Source organism: Phoxinus phoxinus (assembly GCF_949152265.1).
Source record: "Phoxinus phoxinus genome assembly, chromosome: 7".
Lineage (NCBI taxonomy): Eukaryota > Metazoa > Chordata > Actinopteri > Cypriniformes > Leuciscidae > Phoxinus > Phoxinus phoxinus.
Window position 1 is genome coordinate 32570289 of NC_136882.1, and position 21773 is coordinate 32592061.

General features: G+C 37.9%; 1 protein-coding gene across 5 annotated transcripts in view; it reads left to right on the top strand.

The window, feature by feature from the left end:
- col18a1a (collagen type XVIII alpha 1 chain a) overlaps window positions 1-21773 on the top strand; it is an 83381-nt gene that overhangs the window by 36657 nt on the left and 24951 nt on the right. For 2 of the 5 annotated variants that reach the window (XM_079617872.1, XM_079617873.1), the window contains exons 1-3: window positions 6106-6391; window positions 18436-18977; window positions 21345-21428. In XM_079617872.1, the coding sequence (XP_079473998.1) occupies window positions 6217-6391; window positions 18436-18977; window positions 21345-21428 (801 nt within the window). In that variant the 5' untranslated portion in view covers window positions 6106-6216. Of the gene's footprint in view, window positions 1-6105; window positions 6392-18435; window positions 18978-21344; window positions 21429-21773 lie in introns of those variants that run through there. The other 3 variants (XM_079617875.1, XM_079617874.1, XM_079617876.1) reach the window with 2 other exon arrangements.

The following is a 21773-nucleotide window of genomic DNA, read 5'->3' on the forward strand; positions in this document are numbered from 1 at the left end:
ATTGAATCAAGTGTTGTTGTTCTGTCTGCTCCTGCTGATGCTGTAAACCTGTGTCACATCTGTTACTGCGTTATTATGGATCAAGGACACCTTGTTTGTACATCTCATAACTTCTGCTTTTGGCATGCCAGCTCGAGGTTCAGACTCTCTCTGCATTTAAAAAGAAAGCCTGTGGACAGCGGAAACAGGATGAGATGCTGTTATTATCCCTGTGCTCAAGTTAATTACATGCACTCAACAAGTTCCCTGTCACCTGTAAATATAGAAAGCTTTGTTCAAATTCACAAGATCCTTTCATTTATCTGACAATGTTTGCCTACTCACCTCAATGCACTCCAAACGCTGTTTATTTTTCAGCCTTACGTCATATTATATCTTTATATTTTATATCTTCCTTCTAAAATATAATAGTTGTGTGACACCTAATATTTTTGTGGAAAACTTTATATATTTTTTTCAGGATTTGTTTGTTGTATAGAAATTATACAAAGCTGCCACTTTGGATCAATTTAATGCTTCTTTGCTTAATAAAAGCAGTAATTTCTTTTAAAAAATCTGACTGATTCCAAACTTTTAAACAGCAGTGTACTCTGTATAGTTTTCATCTTATTTCAATTATTGCATTAATTTGGTAATTTAGTTGAAGATACATGTGAGGCCATGTAGATTTGATGAACACCATCCGAAAAATAAGGGATTAATGAAAACAACAATCTTTTTTTTCAAACACACCCAAGGACATTACATGTCCAAGACACTTTTCTCATCAGTGAGAGGCAGGAAATGTCAGAAAAGCTCAGTTTCCTCATAGGAGTTTGCAGAGGAGTGTGACTGAAAACATACCGGTGTGGATGTTTTTTTTTGCCCACCCATCCTTTCTGGATGCACATCCCATATATCCTGAGCACCTCGACTCCTCAGACTAACACGTGACGCCTATTTTGGTGTTATTGTTGTATGATTAATATGAAGTTTTACTCAAAACAAAGCTCAGATGCCAAACTTTCCAAATCATTAGTCCCTTGGCCCTCAAGATCCCCTAAAGAATATCCCAGTTCAGTCATAAAGGAATGTGGGACTCCCCAAAAGACAAACATCACAAGCATTTTTTTTCTGTGATGACAAGGAGTAAAAACTGCCTTATATTTTAAAATTCATGTTAAATCACATCCTGATGAGTGCAGCTTTCATCCACCAAACAAATCTTTTTGGCTGATGGCAGAGAACACGCTGGCCCTGAATGTGTGCCGAGAAAGGTCACGACTGCGAGGGAGTCATGCACCGTGGAGAATTGTGAACTAAGATTCCCACCCATGGATGATCTGAATCATGAGGTTTAGCATTAACCCTTGAGTAAAAGCTAACAGCAGGACTTCAGCCAGTTATTGAATTGTAAGTTGCTTTGGTGATGTATGTGACATTTTGGCTCAAGGTAATAAGAAGCATGTGTTGATGTCATGTTCTCATGGCTGCTCTTGTTTCTGTGTCCTTGTGGGTAAAGCTGTGTTTGCAGTTCATTAACCTTGACTTCCTGTGTAATGAGAAGAAAAAATAATGAAGTCAGTCATACTTCCTTTAACCTGCAGTGAACACCGGAGTCTGCATTAAACAACTTTACTGTATGCGTTTCTTGCATGTAGGAATTGACATAATTCTATAATAAAACATTTTTGGTTACTTAATATAGATTTATTTTGGGAGGATTTTCCCCAATCTTTGGGCTCTGCTCTAAAACCAAGTTGCTTATATAGGCAGCATTTTAAGAAATTGTGAGCACAATTCTCAATGTGAGCTTTTCCCAAAAGGTAAGCAGGATAATACCTTCTTTTGGCCAAGTTCTAATGTAGCTTTGCTTGTATCCTCCTTGTAGAAGTCAATCCCATTATGCATAGCGACGTGGTCAATAAAAAAATCAAAGATGTTGCATACTTTACATAGTAGGTAAAAAACAATATGTGAAAAAAAAGTCCAGTATATAGTCCAGTATAAAACAGTTGGCGAAGAGTACCCGGTGAGATTCTGAAGCATACATCCAATGGACACTTTACTACCATGAGGCAATGGGGGAGGAGTTATGCTGCGTTCTTGGGTTTCTCACGTAAAATTTGCGTCTATCGCGTCTAGTTTGAGGCTTGAATAATTAGAATGTCAAAGCGTAATGTACGCGCGTAAAAAGCAAGTGTTTGAAGCGAACTGGACGCGCGAATGAGGCGAATTCGCGTCTACCGCGCCACACTAAACGTCTCATTCGCGCCGCAGGACCTCCAGACGCGTGTAAACGCGTCTTTACATTGACTTAACATTGACTTAACATTGAAATCACTCGCGCCAGACGCTGTATTCGCGTTTGGTGTGAACGCAGCATTAGGAATGGTAATAAAACAACTCAACTGACGCTGTAGGTCACATGTCAAAGCCAACATGGCGGATTCATACCATATACTGTAGAATGCACTTTTTAATGGTCAGGAAATTCGGTGTGTGATTTTGGTCACACCTAGAGTCTGTTTAAATTGTTCTAAATGAGGTTCCATTTCAGGTAGGACGCTATCTCTAAAGGTAGATGTCTACATGGGCAGTAGACAACAAGGTTGCTCACTAGGTTTTGCCACAGAACCAATGAGAACTCTTCCAGCAGAGTCCACTTGAAATCTAAATGCTATGCTGAGTTAATGCTAGATTCGCTGTTGTTCTTGAGGACTGTCTACTTCTGCTCAGCATTTGTTAATGTCATTCCCACACTCACTGTGGGCTGCCCCAGTGATTTGGCTGTGCCTCTTGATGAATTGTTCTGAGGGGTTGACTTCTCTATTGTGCCTCAAGGGGTTTGGCAGACGTTGTAGGTTTCTGAAATATCTGCATGCCTCATTGTGTCCTTTCACTGGTTAAGAAGAGAACTCTAGAGTTTTCTTTGAACCAAATCCCCTGGTTCAGCTTTTTATCCAGTTCACATCAAAACCCCAAAGAGTGATTATGCATCCTAGACTCATCTTACTATAAATTCAGCTCTGTGGATAATAAGAAAAACACAACACAACACAAGGCTTCATTGTATCTTTTGGCTTATACTGTTACTCTGAGGTGTCTGCACTGTCAAAGAGTGAAACTTTTATTAAGATTTTAGACTTTTTGAGTTAATACAATTTTATTTACTTTTCTCAACTTTTATCCAAAGTACTTCACAATGCTCAACTTTTATCCAAAGTACTTCACAATGCTAAAATTAGCTTTGTTCTGTAAAACATATTTAAATCATTATTTTTCAGTGGATTGCTTTAAATTAAAAGCCAGACAAATAAAATGACCAGTATTTTGTGTTTACATACTGTGAATATTAGGCAAATTAGTCTGGTGACGTAGGACTGTGCGTGACTTTCTTAGATTTCGTCCTCCGCATATAAGCTTAATAAAGCCTGAACCTCGTCGTCTGTCCATCTGTCTTATTTTTTTTAAACTCCACTGTTGATTTTAATAGCAAACAACTCTTACTGCACGCATCGCAACATACTTTTAAAAATGGTGGTTGAAATAAAATGCTGTGTGTAGTCAACCAATCAAGATGCTGAACTCAACCAATAAGTGTGTTCAGCGCTCAAGTCCAACCCCCGAAAGATCCTGAACTTATTACTACCTCGTGAGCAGGGACTTTCTGAGGGGGACATTTTTGTCCGGAATTTCATTTAGACCCTGTTTCCTGCGGTCGTAACACACCGAGCACCACCCCAACGTCCTTAGTTCCTGGGGAAAGTTCCTGAGGTGGAAACGCGGCTAAATTGTAGTCCATTTGTTTCTGACTGAAGAGCACATTGACAATTTTTTTTGACAATGTGCACTTACAATTTTTTATAGTTGTGTCTCCTGCAATTATACAAACATATAGTCTTTTTTAAAAGTTTCTGTGTTCTGATTAATTCATGCTCTAGTAATTTATGTAAAACATTTTCAGGGATTTGGAGACTATTTGGAATATAGCATTATGGGAATCTGCGATGGTATATTCACATACCTTATGTACTGAAAAAATGGCATAGACACAGTTTACACTCTTTAATTAATTCAGAAATTTAACATGTTGAATTAAACATGAAATTTTGAAAGTATAAGATAGAAATAGTATTTTCTTGTGAAACGTAATCCAGTAAATGTTTTATTTTTTTACAGTATACTGAGGCCTTGTCCACACGAACATGGGTATTTTTATAACCGTGACTTGTTTTACGCGGTTCGCCCAATCAGGTCACTGAAACCGAATTTTTTTGAAAACCCCTGCCAGGGTGAGGATTTTCAGAAACGCCGGTTGCAGTGTTGTCGTGTAGACCGTAAAACCGGAGTTTTTGCCTTGCGACGTCAAAGTGTGCGCCGTTATCCGCTGTGTTTGACGTCAGATTGTGCGCCGCTGACGGCTTCTGATTAGCCAACGTGGCTTTACGGTTAGGGTTATATCGCCACCTGCTGGTGTGGAATGCTCTTGACGGCGCTTGATAGCGTGTTTTTGCGTTTTCATGTAGACAGAGATTTTTTCAAAAACGCAGGAGGAAAAACTCCGGTTATAAAAACACCGTGTGGACATGGCCTGAGAGAGGCACAATGTCCACTGATGCATGTGTTCATATTTGTACATTTCTTCAGGAGAAATATTTGTAGTTTGACAGTGCTTATAGTGTCAGTTAGCATGTGGAGGGTCTCTGTCACCAGCTCTTGTAAGCTTGTCTGAACAAGTGCACAAGATAACTCTGTAACTGAAGCACAGAACATGTGGTGGTCGCCTCTGTCAAAACTAATTGTAAGTTTAAACCAGATAACAAGATTTGTATTGGGGGTTGGTTTAAGCCAATATGCTGGAGGTGGATGCTCAAAGCTGGAATGTGGAATTGGCTTCTGTGTGAAATTCATTGACATAGTTATGAAATTATTGTCTCTCCTAAAAAGGGGATAAAGTTTGTATCAAGAAGGATAAAAAGTTTAATGAAACGGTTGTTCTAACTAGGTAGCATAATTTGGTCTTTATAGAATTTTTAAACTATATTTAATAGAGTGATTGCATATTGATATTCCTCTCAGGCATTCTGATTATTAATATCAATAATCTTTTTATCTCTCGTAACATACAGACTCCATTTGATTTTTATAATTGATCACATTTATAATTTTACTATATACACTACTGTTCAAAAGTTTGAGGTCTGTATTTTTTTACATGTTTTGAAAGAAGTCTCTTATGCTCATCAAGGCTGCATTTATTGAATCAAAAATATAGTACAAACAGTAATATTATGAAATATTATTTCGATTTAAAATTACAGTTTTCTGTTTTTGTATACTTTAAAATTCGGTGATAGCAAAGCTGAAAGTTTTCAGTGTCACACGACCCTTCAAATATAATTCTAATATGCTGATTTGATGCTCAAGAAGCATTTCTGAATACAGCTTTGCTGCTTAATATTTTATGGAAACCGTGATACATTATTTTAAGAATAAGAAGTTCACAAGAACAGCACAAGTTACTTTACTGTCTTTTTTTATTAATTTAATGCATGCTTATTTACATTATTACCTCAAAACTTTCAACGGTACTGTTATGTTGCTTTGGATAACTCGCTGTAAAGTGTCCCTGATGCAACATTTCATAAACTACCTAAATATCTATTTTTTCATGCTTTGCAAGCACTAGTATTTCCTTCAGAAAATGAACAAAAAAGTATTCATTTTGAATTATAATAAAAAACAGCTTCAGCAAATGATAGAAAAACCCTATTTAAAGGATAAATGTCTGTATCTAAGAGGTGTTTTAAGCAGCTTGTTTCTGTGTAACAGTGGGTCTGTGGAATTTTTGTGCCCCTACAAAGGCTGTAAAAGTTGAAACAACTCTAAATTCCATCAGCGAGGGCATTTAGAAGCACCGGCGTATACAAAAGCACGCCTTGCAGGCATTTTTGGTAAGAATATCTATCATCAGAGACACTCTTTCACAAGGACAAAGGAGGGATGGAGCTACGGGGGAGGAAAAGGTCCCAAGCTCGGCCAATGACGAAGCAGCCCCCTGCTCTCTTTTTAAATATGTTACTCCTCCTCTAAACTTTTCCTGCCTGGCTTGTGGGCTGATTGTGGTGACTTTACGGTGAGCCAGGGACGAGTCTCTGTGTGTGTGGTGTGGATTACTGTAGAGGGCATGTCAGGATCCTGTTTGAATTGCTGAATTGACTGGAAGTGAACGTGATGTCTGAGCTGAGGTTTTGGCTTTGCCTCTTTATTGTGGTGTGCTTGAGCATACGCCACACACATGGCTGGTTCTGGAATGGTAACTCGAATACGAAGGGCACGCAGACACCGGCCTACCTGACAACCATAAGGCCCACATCCCGACTGAGGACAGAACCGACCAGAACAGCAGGTACAAGTGCTTCCGTAATTGAGGTGGAAAAAGAGGTCAGTTACAATGGAGGTCATTTTGAGGGGGAATCAGAGTTCATATCCAGGTCCGGGTTAAGGGTTGAGTCTGAATCTGTAAAGGGGTCTGAATTTGCTTCTGGATCCGGATCTGGATCTTCTCAATTTGAAATGCAGGATGCCTATGTTACGTCAACCAACGTTTCGGGTATTTCTGGTGAAAATGCTAGTTTGCATGTGGGAAACCTCAAGCCGGAGACCAAAGTGGACCAGATGGATGGACTTCAGAGCGTCAGTGACCCAGCATACAGTCAGTTTAATGAAAGCATTCTTGTTAAAAATGTTAGCACATATAATCATTTAAATGGGCATAATCCTACTGAGCATGATGATTATGATAACTCGACATTGTATTCCTCGGAATACTCTGTCTCAGATAATCTACTAACCATTGAAAGTGAGTATTTTGTAGCTAGCATGCCGGTTGTCGAATCCTCTCGCTGCTTGCCAGTCGGTCCTGATTTGCCATTTTGCACCAGAACGAGAGTGGATAGTTTCATGGTGCCCAATTTTCTAAATCAAAGCAGCGTCGAGGAAGTTCAGGTGGTTTTAACCCAATGGGCATGGCTTTTGCGCTCAAACTGCCATCATAGTTTGGAATGGTTTTTCTGCCTGCTGTTGACACCGCGGTGCGGCCCGCCTGGACTGCCACCCCCCCTGCCCTGCCGCAGTTTCTGCGAGATCCTGCGTGACAGTTGCTGGACGCTCCTGGATGAGGGCCGCCTCCCCGTGGAGTGCCACTCTTTGCCTGAAGAAAAGCATGATGGGTATCGCTGCTTGTCAGTTAGTAACCAGAAAGGTAACGGACGGTTAGAATGCCATCTCTCTCTCTCAAAAAAGAAAGAAAGATGCATTTTCAACCAGTGCCACCTGTCTGTCTATTTGTCATCCACCAGTCTTGGTGAGGGTTTATGTTTGTGTGTAAGTAAGTGTTGTGTGGTCCTCACCAGTTGTAAGCACTCAAAGTCTCTGGGGAGATGTTTTAACACATTCACTTTGCACGCTTGTCAAAACTGCATGGAAGTGTGAAGGATGACTGCATGGCACTACTTAATCAAGTCTTTGCATGTTTATGTGTTTGTATTTCAATACACACGCGGCTCTCAGTTCCCACGGTCTTGAATTTGTTTTCTTCTTTTAGTTAGCTCTAAAATATTTTATTGGCTAAAAATAGGGGTCAGGATTTTAGCAGCTGATACCGACTACCAATTTCTTGTCATCATGGCCGCCCGATCCTGATCATTCAAGCTTTATAAAAGTGAAATGTAAGCTCTCTGTTGACTGTCACTGTTAACCCCTTAAACCTTGTAGGGATATTTAATGATTTCACATGATTTTAAGTTGCATACTTAAAAGTAATTGCTTATTATGCCCTATAAAAAACAAGGTATCATCAAGTACCTGGTCTCTTTTGATACGTTTTTGGTAAGAAAACATTTATATGTTACAACACTGCTGGAAAACTCCCAGAAAAGTGATGCGATTTATTGATTGATTTTATTATTCATGCTTGACATGATGACAATTAGAAAGTATATGTGGCAGGTCATAAAATCAAGTTTGGTCTTGTTCACATTCATGTCAACTGCATCTGGGCTAACTTTTACTGAACAAAAAAACTACTTACATGTGTAGGCGCTACAAAGCATACAAATATTTGTGCATAGAATAAGTAACAAGAAATACGATTCTGGTGGTGAGTGATGATCTTCCATAGCTGTTTCAGCTGTGCGCTCCTATTCTACGGAGCACGGTAAATCAATATCTGTCAATCTGAGCGATCGATCCAGTCACGTTCAAGCACACTGTAAAACAGTGTCCATTTGATTTGGTCTCTACATATCGTCCCTACCCACCATACCCGTGATCCAGTTTCCATTGGTTGAACTTTAAAGTGACGTTGGAAAACCCTGTTACGATCACCATGCGATCGGTTCCTGGAGGTCCTGTAGCTTTAGCCAAGCATCGTGTCATGTCACTCCACAAGGGTTTTCTCAAGATCTATACATCATGTTATGTTGTGTGGGGGCTCGTTTGAATTGAGACAACCTTCTCTAAATAAAGATGTGCGATTTTATGGTTTGCATATTTTTTCGAAGGTTACAAATCAGAACTTGTCGTGTGAGCCTCATGTACGCCGTTAGCAACTTTTTGCGGTTTTATATTGTCAAATTGCAATCGGTTCATGAGATCGGCCAAATGTAGAGTCCATTTACACAACACCAATTTGAACTAAAAACATACAACTTTTTATGTGTTTTGGCCGTTCATTTACATGACAATGGCGTTTTTTAAAAACTGGTTTCAAAGTGCAAGTTTTTGAAAACGATACTGTAATCGTCTCGGTGTAAACTACAAAACCACGAATTTATGAAAACGGTGACGTATTACATGTTCAGTCTATATGCACGTAGTGTTTCTTTACAAAGTGACATCGCCAACTACTGGCCTGGCATACATGATTCATAGTCAGTTTTAAAGATCCGTGTGAACAGGGATTGTTTTGACAATGGTGTCACCTGTATGCAAAAAATGTGAAGGATTTTTTCCCCCAGTTTTTACTACATCGTTGTCGTGTAGCGTACCCTTAATGACTACCGACTGAGTCATAGAATGTGATTATCGTCCGATACCGATATGAGGCCGATCGATCGGTAGCCTGGCTCCGCCCTCCTACGTACTTCCACTCAATTTTATTTTTCCTACAGTACGTCGTCTGGGATTGCGATATATTCCTGGGTTTTCTCCGGTCAATTTTTTAGCGGTCCAATCAGCGTACAGAGGGAGTGGCTGAGAACGATGACGTTGAGGTTCTAAACTTAAAAGAACAAATCCATAAGAGATTGCCAAACAGTTTACCACCACACGTTCTTTCTTAACCTACATTTAAGTGGGGTATCTTAGAACTTAGAAACACCTCTGCAGTCTGCACATTGCTCTTCTCTAATGCATACGGTTCCTCATGTGAGTATGCAGTTAGTGGTCAAATTGTTAACCTATCCATACATCACCAAATAAGCTGGATATATTACATTCCTCCATCATGCATGTTAAGGCAGTGGAAAGTCCCTTTTACTCTGATTTATTAATAAATAGCAATGCAAGTTCAACAGAATAATGTTTGATGCTGTTAGGCATGTTGAAAATGCCATGAGCTGTTCTGGTTGTAAGTTAATTTGTATTTTATTAAATAAAGATGTTCAAAAAGGACTCTGATGTACTTTGCCTGGAACTATGTGTTTTTCTTATTGAAACATGAGCTATTTTTATTGAATAAATGGCTGGGAAGCATACACTTTTTGATCTTGAGTTGTTTTTGACAGTGAATGCCGTTCATAGGAATCCCCCCCCCACCCTCATTCCAGAGTTTGTTCTTAACGGTGAAGGACAGATAAATGTTCATGTTTCTGTGGCTGGAGGATAGAACCATCTGTATTCTAATAAGTATGTCTTTGTGCTGAGACGCAGTAAATGCAGCTTTCAGGTTACATTTTTGGCAGGAGTGACTTAACACAGAATTGCTAGTCCATATGTTCAGGCTGAATTTATGATTGTAATCCTTCGCCAAGTAAATCCTTAGAGCATTCAGTTGGTATTTGTGTGGTTTTGTGATAGAAACCCGGTTACAGAATAAACTGTCATGTGAAGCAATTGAACATATATAAATACACAATGAGCAAATAGAGTCATGATGAATAGCGTCAGTCCATGGTTTTATACGATTAAAAAAACAGTTGAGTCTCTAGCTTGAATTCCAAGTGCTGTTCAAGTACAGTATTTTTAGTGCACTGTAAGCGGTGTTTGCTGGGGCCAAATGGCCTTTATCTTAAAAGAGTGTCTAAAAAAGACTTTATCTTTCAGACAGCTTGTTATATTGACAACGTTGAGTGGACATCATGTTTTAGGAGCCCATCCGAGTCATTCTGAAATGGCACATTGGAAGAAATTCGGTTTAGGGTCACAAAGCTGTCACATTTTATTGGGGGCAACTGCAAATTTAGTGACCAAAACAATAGTTTGGGGTTTGTTAGATGTTCTTCTAACGAAAGAAGTCTCTTATGCTCACCAAAGTTGCATACCGTATTCAATAAAAAAAATAATGCAATATAGTGAAATTGAAAATAACTTTATTTTAAGATATTTTAAAATGTAATTTATTTCTGTGATGCAAAATGTCATTTTCGGCAGCCAAATACTAACGTTAAATGTTGATATGAACAGTTTCTTAATATTATCAATGTTGAAACTGGTTGCAATTACATTTTGTTTCAAATTTGGCTACAAAGCCTATTTAAATATGCCACTATTTAATGGCAGGCTTCGTTGTGACAATGTGACATTGACCGTTCGCAAAGACCCGCCCCCCTTAGTTACTGTCGCGATGTCCGACAAGCTACGCCGCTCTCTCACGCCGCACAATGTTCTCACGCCACACCATGTTCTCACGCAGTGAAAAATACATCGCGGAGCAGAGATGACACTGACAACACGCTGACAGACAGGACAGGACAGGACAGACCAGGTTACTTTTGATATTAAACATATTAAACAGTCTCACCTTTCAAATTTGGTAATTCATTTAAATAAATGTAAACAATAAATACCGTTTTGTGGTTCTTTAATGTGTCGTGACAGATCACTGTAGAGCATATAGACTATGTGAGCTATAATCAGTTTATTGGTCTCGCTATGTTAGCAACTTAATACTAGGTGTAAACAGGGCCTTGTTTGCGTGTGTATGTTAAAATAATCTAGTCATCAACCTTAATTATAGTCATCTTAAATAATGGAAACATCTAAATGAAATTAGAATAGGCAGTGTTTTGAGACATTCAAGGCTAATTGGCAGATAAGATCAAACCACAATATTAATGTTTTTTATAATGCAAGCAGCAAGACCGAGGCTTTCTCAGCGGCTGTAAAGCTTCCTTGATGGTCCCTGTGGTGCTGCAGACTGCTCATGTTGTGTTCATAGATTTGGTTATGCTAATTATATGGTTCTCATGTTAGCTACATGTGAAGGATTTGACATTTATTTCATCGCAAACTAAAAAGTGAATTCCAGGTGTTCTGCTTGTGTTGGAAAGCGTAATTGTCACGCAATAGGTTGTTAAGTGTGACAGTGTCTAGCCATTGTTAGCTTTTGTGAGGCTCTGGGGCCATGTGCAAAGGGCAAGCTAATGTGTAACAGCCTGTCTAGTCTTCCTTTAACTACAATTGATTGTTTTTTTGTTAATTAGTCTGTTATTTTAAGGAATTTGCTTTTCTCATCAGAATTCCCTTGGGGCGCACCAGTTCTGGGGAAACTACACTGAAACCTTAACCTCCCAAGCTACTATACAAGCTAGTTAACTATTGGAGCACTTTAACAAAGCAATTTATTTTTAGAATGTATTTGTGCCAGAAAACTTAGTCTAAATTATAATGACAGTATTACATTGAAATTTTGTTCTCAAAGAACAGATATGTATTGCTTTGATGTACACTATCATTAAAAAGTTTGGGGTTGGTAAGATTTTTTTTTTAATGATTTTGAAAGAAGTCTCTTATGCTCACCAAGACTGTATTTAATTGATCAAAAATTCTATTTGAATAATTTTTTTTGAAGTGTAATTTATTTTTGTAATGTCAAAGCTGAATTTTCAGCATCATAACTCCAGTCTTTAGTGTCAGAAGGATTTGACATTTCCTTCAGAAATCATTCTAATATGGGTTCCATCTTTTCCAAATACGGAGTATCATTTCATTTATATGCTGACGACACCCAAATGTACTTCCCATTTAAACAAAATAATTCAAGCTCCTTAGAAGTCCTGCTTGCATGTTTTCAGGAAGTGAAACTATGGCTTACACAAATGTTTTTAGCTTTAAATGAGAATAAAACTGAAGTATTGTTGTTCGGACCAAGTGATTTTTATGACTCTGGTATTCCGGACCTTGGCGAGTTGAATTCTCATGTTACCTCATCTGCAAAAATGTAGGTGTTTTGTTCAATTCAGGCCTCAAGTTTGATATTAATTCCGTAAAATCCTGTTTCTTTCACTTACGACGTCTTGCAAAAGTCAAATCTTTTCTCTCCCCAAAGAACTTAGAAATAGTGTTTATCCATGCGTTTATCACCTCACGACTTGTCTATTGTAATTCGCTTTATTTCAGAGCAAACCAATCATCTATCGGGCGTCTTCAAACAGTTCAAAATGCTGCTGGCAGGCTGTTGACTGGTAGTCGAAAATTAGATCACATCACTCCTATTATATCTTCTCTACATTGGATCCCGGTCAAACAGAGAATTGAGTTCAAAATTTTAGTTTTCATTTTTAGGGGGCCGGGTCTTTGCGAATGGTCAATTGCAGGCCCCAAACTATGGAGTAGCCTACCACTATCGATCAGAACGGTGTCATCATTTGCCACTTTTAAATCAAAGCTTAAAAAACATTTTCTTAATGTGGATTTTTAATGCATTCTTCAATTTTGAATCGTAATAATTTTTTTGTCTGTAATTGTATCGATTGCAACTCTTGTTTTTGATTATATTGTCCTGTTCAGCACTTTGGTCAACCATGGGTTGTTTTTAAATGTGCTTTATAAATACATAATGAAATGAAATGCTGTTTTTGGTGCTCAAGAAACATTTCTTATTGTCAATGTTGAAAACAGTTGTGCTGCTTCATATTTTTGTGGAAACTGTGATTCATGTTTTGTCAGGATTCTCTATTTGGAAATACAAAATAACATTATAAATATTTTTGTGTCATTTTAAATTGATTTACTTTTGAATAATTGAATGGATCCTTGTTGCTAAATAAAAGTATTAATTTCTTTCAAAGTAAAGGGGAAAATGGTAGTATAGAGCTACTACAAGCTACTGCAAATAGTTCTGTTAGTGGTGTGACTACTTTTCGTAAGTTTCTCCCCCTCTCTGCTGCGCACACACTTTCATCTTCTGTATGGTCCCATCTCATATCCTCCCGTGACTGTTCTGAAAGCTTTCTCAAATAGTGTCACAGATCCTAATGGGGTTATGTAGTGTCTGGACTCCAGTGAAGCTTGTAGATGGAGCTATTAGATTTAGAAAAAATGGTTTCATTGGGAAAATGGAAGCGATTGTGCGAGATTTCTCATTGGGTCAGAGGCCCTCCATGGACCTTTTCCACAACAATAGAGCCTCTGAGTGCCAATAGACAGTGTGCTCAATTCATTCTGTAATGGATCAACTGAGAGGGCAATTCCCGCAATTGCCAAGATGACTTGACTGTCAGAAAAAAGTAAAAATGTGGAAGTGTTGTGTTGAGAATCTTGTCCTCTGTGCCTGTATTGTGCCTCCAAGGTTAAACGGGTTAGCTGGGGTAAATTGGCAGTGTTGATGTCACATTGGATCATACTTCTTTCTTCCATTGGCAAAAGATGCTGTGCAGGTTTCCAGTTGTACGGAACTGTATCACGGGCTTTAATGCTGTCTAGTGTCCAATAAAAGGTACAAGTCAACAAATCTTTAATACAGGCTTATTTGGCATAATTGGGTCATGTGGCGTTTTGATATCTGATGTTTGATAAGTGCAAGTGAATGATGCTGATGATTTAGCATTTTCTGTCAGGATTAAGAAGGGACGCCTACTAGTAAGAGGCTCTTAAAGCCTTAGGATAAACTGATTACAGTTCACATCTTATTTAAAATGCTTGATTAGAAATTGCATTCTGAGACAGCCTTAGATTAAAACGGCAAACTAATCTAAGTTAGAAGAACCAGTTAGAAGTTACTCGTTTATGTTGGCTTTAGTATATGTGGGCTTGAAAGAGAGAGTTTTTTATTTATTTAAATTTCAGTTCAGTTTCATGCACTTTGACTTTTTCAAGTGCTATTGAAGGTCATGGATATAGTTTAAATTATGCAACAATATAATCAATTAAGCAGTTTTCAATAATATTTCAGTTTTATAAGACCATTTGTCATTTAGATATGCCATTGAAATGTCTCAGCATGTGGACTCCACGCCCTTTATGAAATATGCCCTGATCAGATATAATTTGAGAAAGGACTTCAGCGTTTACCATGAGCCCTTAAGTCATATTTTGATGGGTCACTGTTGTTTAACATCATATATGTGTTTTCAGTAATCCACCCAGAAAGGTAATAGCACCTGTAAATGGTTTTTATTTTTGCTTTAACCCACCCATTTAGTTTCGAAGAGGTCAAGAACGCTAGTATGGATCAGAAGATAAACAGGCACTTTATTTAAAACGCTAATATTTAACTCTAACAAGGTGGCCCTTAAAGATCTTCACCATATTACAGCAGGCTAGTAAAACATTGACCACATACTGATGTCAAGGTTGGTTGGTTTGGTGAACATACAGTATGGATGCCACATCAGTCTCATCAACCGTGTGTGACATGGAAAGAAGTTAATAGACTAAAACTAGATACTTTGTTTTGTACAAAATCAGACCAACGGCCAAAATGGTTTTTGACAAAAGATTTGCTTTCAGTAAGAATAGATTGTCTGTACTCAAATTAAATTAAACTAATTAAATTTGTTATTATATATATATATATATATATATAATATTTAATGATTTATATTTGAATTATTTTTAAATAATTTTATATAATTTTTAAATTGTTGGTATGTAACATACTTATTTCAATCCAATCAATTCCCGAAAAATAAAATCAAGTCTAGTCCTAAATCCTCCAATACATTATTCATCATTAAATCGGTTGCATCCATTACTTTAGTGTCAAATATCTGGGCTGTTGTATTCATGTACAAGAGCAGACGCACATGTCCTCGGGGACTTCTGTATGTTATCCCGACACACATCTGGATTCTGGCATCAGGATTTATTGCCTGCTGTCAGAAAAGCAACAGTCCAAGATCCTGGTTTCCCTAAAGTGATTTTCACAAGCCCAACATGTCTCAGAAAAATGTAGTCTTGTATTGATGTGGCCATTAGCCATTCTGAACGCTGGTTTAGCATGTATTCTGTTTACACAGCAACACCTGAACATGTGCAGGAATGCGAGGTTAGCTCCAAAAGCTCCTCCTCTTCTAAGCTTGTCATTATTCTGTCATGATCTAAAGACATGGGTTTCTCTTTGAATAGTGAAACTGTGTCTAGTTAAATCAATCCAAAGAATAGGCTTGATTCTTTGGTTTACACCAAAACCAAACGTAAGGTGTTTTCTTTTCTAATCCTTTCATGTGCAACAAAGGCAAAGGCATTTTGTTTCGACTCATAACAAAAAGCACCATCTGAAGAACTTAATGATGAACATGTAAGCCCCTAAAGGTCTTTGATCCTTGTTTGATAAATAAGACCATGTGGTTGTGAGTTATACTTTTTCAGAACTTTTATAAAGTCAAGTCATGGTTCAAAACATTTATTTTTCAACATGAAAGCAGCTCAAAGTTCTAGAAGTTGAACACTAAGTCATTCTCTGTTTCTGTAAATGATTACAAAACACACATTTATGCATTAGTATAATGAGCACTTTTTTTAACTTTTTTTTTTAGGGTTTTGGTTTAGCTGTCTTTTAATGCCGTTTTGTTTTTCTTTTCATGCTGTTTGGTTTTGCTTTTATTCATGCTGTTTTGTTTTGATTCGTTTTGTTTTGTTTTGATGTTGTTTTGTTTTTCTTTTCATGCCGTTTTGTTTTTCTTTTCATGCTACATGTGCTTTGTCTAACAAAACAAAATCATCCGTATGATAGAAAAAGGAGGGATGTTTTAGCAAGAAACACACTGTCCTTATTTATCTATATTTAAAAAAGCAGAATTGCCCGGAGGATGCAGTGTGTGTGTGTGTGTGTGTGTGTGTGTGTGTGTGTGTGTGTGTGTGTGTGTGTGTGTGTGTGTGTGTGTGTGTGTGTGTGTGTGTGTGTGTGTGTGTGTGTGTGTGTGTGTGTGTGTGTGTGTGTGTGTGTGTGTGTGTGTGTGTGTGTGTGTGTGTGTGTGTGTGTGTGTGTGTGTGTGTGTGTGTGTGTGTGTGTGTGTAGGCAGGAAGGTTCTTAAGCTGTCCAGCTGTAACCTCACACCTTTCCCTCCTCCTCATGACATGTCAGCACATGGAGCCTGTGATGTTTCCATGTCTAGCTTATCTTCACAACTAGCTAAATATGTCTGTGCTGAGTGATATTAGCATGAGTTTGAAGGTTTCTATCCATGGTTCTTTAGTGCAAGCCTTTTGATCTCACCAAGCAGTCTTGATTTATATATATACATACATATAATCATCTGCAAAAAAAGAAGGATCCAGTGATGTTTTATTTTATTTTATTGAAATTGGTTGTCTCTAAAATTTAATTTATTAATTTAAATTATTTTAAATACTTTGTGTCAACTGCTGATAACATAACTTTTATTTTGGAGAAACCTACATTTGTAGTAGTTGGCATGAAACTCATTTCTAAGGTCAAAACTAGTTTTATATCCTCTTGAGTCAAGTATAAAGTACTTATTGCAGCCTCATGGGTCTTATGAAATCTAGTTTTTAGGGTGTTCACATAGTATAAAGCATTAATATTTTTACTTTGAAGATATCAGTGCATTACATACATAGTGCATTACATTCTCAAGAAGGTCTGGGAACAATAAACAAAGGGGTAACTTTCTATTAAAACTGGGACTTTTACTGGACGATGAATGTACATTCTTGTTAAATCTAAAGGGTTGTATTTTTTTTCAGGATATCAAAAATTCCCACATATAGTCACATAAAATAGACTATTCTTTAGAGAGTCAGCTGTCTGTTTTATTGACACATTTTCCTTCTAAAGAAAAACTTTAGCTTACCAAAGATTAGGGCTGGATATCGTTCAAAATGTTGTACTGTATACCTTGACATCGATACCGATTCCTGAATGATACTTTTTTTTATACAAATTTAATGAAATCTGTTTTAACAAGCTTACATTTGCCTATATATTACCTAAAATAACTTTGGTTTTATTTTTACAGGTTTTTTCTCCCTTTTTTTCTTTCTTTTAAGTGCACGCATAAGCTTGCCACAAACCACTGTTGGAAAAAAATTGCAAGGAGACATTTTGATTGTTTATTAATAAACTAGTTTTTTGAGTCAGTGTTGGCTGCAAAGATGAAGTTGATGTTGCTGACTTGTCATCTTGGCAGTATAGTCAACACGCGCCTATAGAGAGAAATGCCCCTTTCATTTGGATTACATAATCACAGCGTATTTGTTTTCGAATTCGAATTGGTTTTCTTTAAAAGTACACATTTCAAGCTTTTCTATTGGCCTACGCCTATTTCTCATGTCTGTGAGGCTAGTAGCTTATACGGCGAGTTTCGGTTAATTTGTGACGCGCTCCAGTTCTTCTTGCAGTTGAAGACGGAGCAACTTTCTGCTCTTAAGTTTATTCCGTACACTGTCAAGTGCTTCATCAGATTTGTCGTGTTGCTGGTCTTGGCAGCAGTTATCTTGTCGCAAATATTGCATCGCACACTCTTGGCATCAAGCCTGGTGAAATGTAGCCACACTTTTGATCTTTTCAACATCTTTTACATCTATAGGGGTTGGGACGCTTACACACTACAGCCTCACATGTGACCCACGTCTCTGGGTGTAACCGGCATAAACTACTGTTTTTCCTTGATGCCTCGCCACAGCGAATCAAGCCCTTAGGTTTTGAAATTTGGTACCGAACGACAAGACATTTTTTTGATACTCGATGGTATCGAGGCAATTCGGTCGGTGCATAAAAAGTATTGAACTCGATACCCAGCCCTACCAAAGATATTACAGTATATACAGCCAATAATAATACTTTCTCACAGGATTTCACAACTAAAGTCAATACTCACTGCTTGATTTCCCATCACAGCTGTTGAACACTTTACACTACAATATTTGTTTGAGCAGACTAATAAAGTGCTTTTTAACCTAGCCCGAGCCTGCTGCCCATCCCTGACCATTCACTTTTGCATTGTTCTTTGTAAAGTCCCTTCATATTCTTTTCCTTTCCTTCCACAGAAGAAAGTGGAGTGTCGCTGTTACAGTTAATTGGCGATCCTCCACCTGATGGCGTCTCCAAAGTCTTTGATAATGACAACAACCCCGGCTATGTGTTCGGCCCAAGCTCCAACGTGGGACAGTCAGCTGCGGCCCACCTGCCCAACCCTTTCTACCGTGACTTCTCCCTCATCTTCAACATAAAGCCCACGTCCACCAAGCCTGGCGTCATCTTCTCCATCAGTGACCCAACCCAGAACATCATGTATGTTGGTGTGAAGCTGTCGGCGGTGGAGAGGGGCAAGCAGAATATTATCTTCTACTACACTGAGCCTGACTCGCAGACTTCATACGAGGCGGCCAGATTCTCCGTGCCCTCCATGCTGAACACCTGGACCCGGTTTTCCATCAGTGTTTTGAATGAGCAGGTTTCCCTCTACTTCAAATGTGACTCAGATCCTCAGGTCATCAATTTCGAGCGGTCCCCAGACGATATGGACCTGGATGCCGGGGCTGGAGTGTTTGTTGGCCATGCCAGTGGAGCAGACTCCGATAAGTTTTTGGTATGTACACAGCCCATACTTTAATATAATCCCAGGGTATCCCAGTGAAAACAAGTCAAATTAAGGTTAACTTGGGCTAGAAAAGGGAAAGTGCAATAAAAATCTGTGGTTGAGTGACTCCTACATGATTTGATTGCTCAAATTGGCCTGTTTAAAAAACAACATACATTCTGTGGTTGTAAAAAAAGTCCACTCGTCTTTCCTTGTTTGAGTAGAGTAGTTAATTGCTTTAAGAAGCCACAGGGGAGCAATTAGCTCCTGCATGTTTTGTGTGGTAGTGCAGCAGCTGACCCCACAGCTTGATCTCAGATCAGTGAGAACCAGTGGACCGCTACCCTATTCTTTTTTCGCTATTCTTTATTTTATTGTATTTGTAATTATTTGTATAATTTTTTTCTATCATTTACTTATACTTACAATATTTTTATATCTATTTATGTTATATATTATATATTTATATGTGAAAATGTAATTTAAATGGAATGTTTAATGCAATTTTATTTGTTGTTTTATTAAATTATTATTCATTTATTCATTTAGTTTTAATTGTATGCATATATCAATTAATAAAAATAGGACTTTTATTTATATATTATGTATTACTTATGCACGTATGTATTTATATTTATTTTAAAATGTTATATTTAGTGTACTTTCATTGGCTACATATTTATTTCTTTATTTTAGGATGATTTGTTAAATATTTATTTATTTAAGAAATATTTAGAGGCACATTTGTCATGTTCCTAAATACAAACTTGAGATAATTTTTTGTCTGGATCACAGGAAATATGTCATGATCTTGATAAAAAATATTGAGTGCCTCTAAATAACTTAATATTACATAAATCATCATAGAATAAAGAAATAAATATGTAGCCAATTGAATTACATCAAAACATTTATTTTATATTATACTACTCGTATAAGCCAGCAGATTCTTAACCGGTTGCTGATCTGTGAAGAAATGTGATTGAATATACTGCCTTGTGTTCTGCAGTTATGTTAGTGCTTTCAAGCATATTGTTCAATTACCATAGTGAGGCAACTGAGGCAGCAGGAATGCCTCATATTTCCCAGAGCTCATAATGTCCACTCAAAAGCAGATGGATCTTGTTCAGTTCAGTATGACTCCTTGTTTCATGTGGCTTCCATTTCCTGTGGGAACTCCACCATAAGTAGATGGCCATCATAATTACAGACCTGATTAGGCAGGATATGATTGCTATTCCATCCCTCTCATTAAGAGCATGTGCTTATCTGCAGAGCTGTGGAGAAATCAGGTCTGTAAATCTGACCCTGTGTTAGGTCTGTAAGAGGGTCTCGGTGGAGGTCACAACGTGACACAAAAGGACAATTAAGACATCTTAAAGCTTCCTTCACTGCATTCTGCTCCTAAACCTTTGACCTTAGTTTGTGAGACATGAGAGGGGAAGTCCTGTCAGATCTTACCAGCAACTTAGCCAGAATTCCCATTACCCCAAATAAAGGGATCTTGAATGGAGATCAACTTAAAGAGATAGTTAATCCAAAAAAGAATCACTCCAAACGAAATATTAGGATGTGCATGCTGTTCTTGATGAACATAAATGGTTACCACTGTCATGCTCCAAAATATTACATGAAGCAACAAGCAAAGTACCTTAACAGCATCCATACACTATATTTCACATATTCTGGAGCCACATGATATCTTTGTGTGTGAAACAATTAACAAACCAAAAATGAAGTCATTATAAATTTGCTCCCTTATTTATGTATAACGGTTTAAATGTTGGTCCTTCTCAAAGTTATCATATGGCTTCAGAAGACTTCAAATGGACTGCTTTTATTGTGCTTTTTGTCAGTTACGGAGCTTAACAGCTTTTGGACCCCATTCAATTTTCATTGTATGGAAAAGAGCACCGTCAACATTCTGCTAAACACCTCTTTTTGTGTTCCACAAAAGATAGGAAGTCAGAAAGGTTTGGAACAACATGAGAGTGATTAAACGATGGCTGAATTTTAATTTTTTAGATCAATTATCCATTTAATGAGACATGTACTGTATGTTAGCCGTTGAATGTACTAGGAATGTGTTGTTTTGGTGGATTGTATTGAATGTTATCCCCATCTGTGTTGAAATTGTGCCGCAAACCATAAAAGGGAAATCCCACATGGAGACAGATAGCCATGTGTTTGAAAAGTAAGATATCAGGCTCACATTGTTATCTGACTGCCAGCATTTCTGTCGTGGAAGGCATTATCATGAAAAAGAGCAGTGGATTCAGTCTCTAATGAGCAGCTGCCATTCAACATGTACTGTATGTCACCACACCTGCCATGACCATCAAAATAAGCTTACCAATCTGTGCTTGTGTATTCTAGGGTGTTATCGGGGATCTGAGGGTGGTGAGAGACCCTGGGGCGGCTGAGCGGCACTGTGAAGAAGATGAGGATGACTTCGATGCGGTAAGAACACAAGTTCTCTAATGAGAGCAAGTGCACTTTCACACCTGGCTCATTTGGAGCATTTGTTTTGGAACCTGATGCATTTTCTCCCTTAGTTTGGTTTGTTTAAGCATATATGAACACTGCAATCGCGCTCAGATCTGAACCAAGATAATCGGTCAGAGATGCCTTAAATTAGGTGGTCTCGGTCTGATTGAAAATTAACTCTGGTGCAGTTCGGTCGTGGTGAGAAAGCAATCGGACCCAATGGACCAACAAACCAAGCTGTATTATCCTTCATAATGGGAAATGTTTTATGTAAACAGTAGCAGTGTCTGATTTTGTGGGTGGTAACATCACAACATT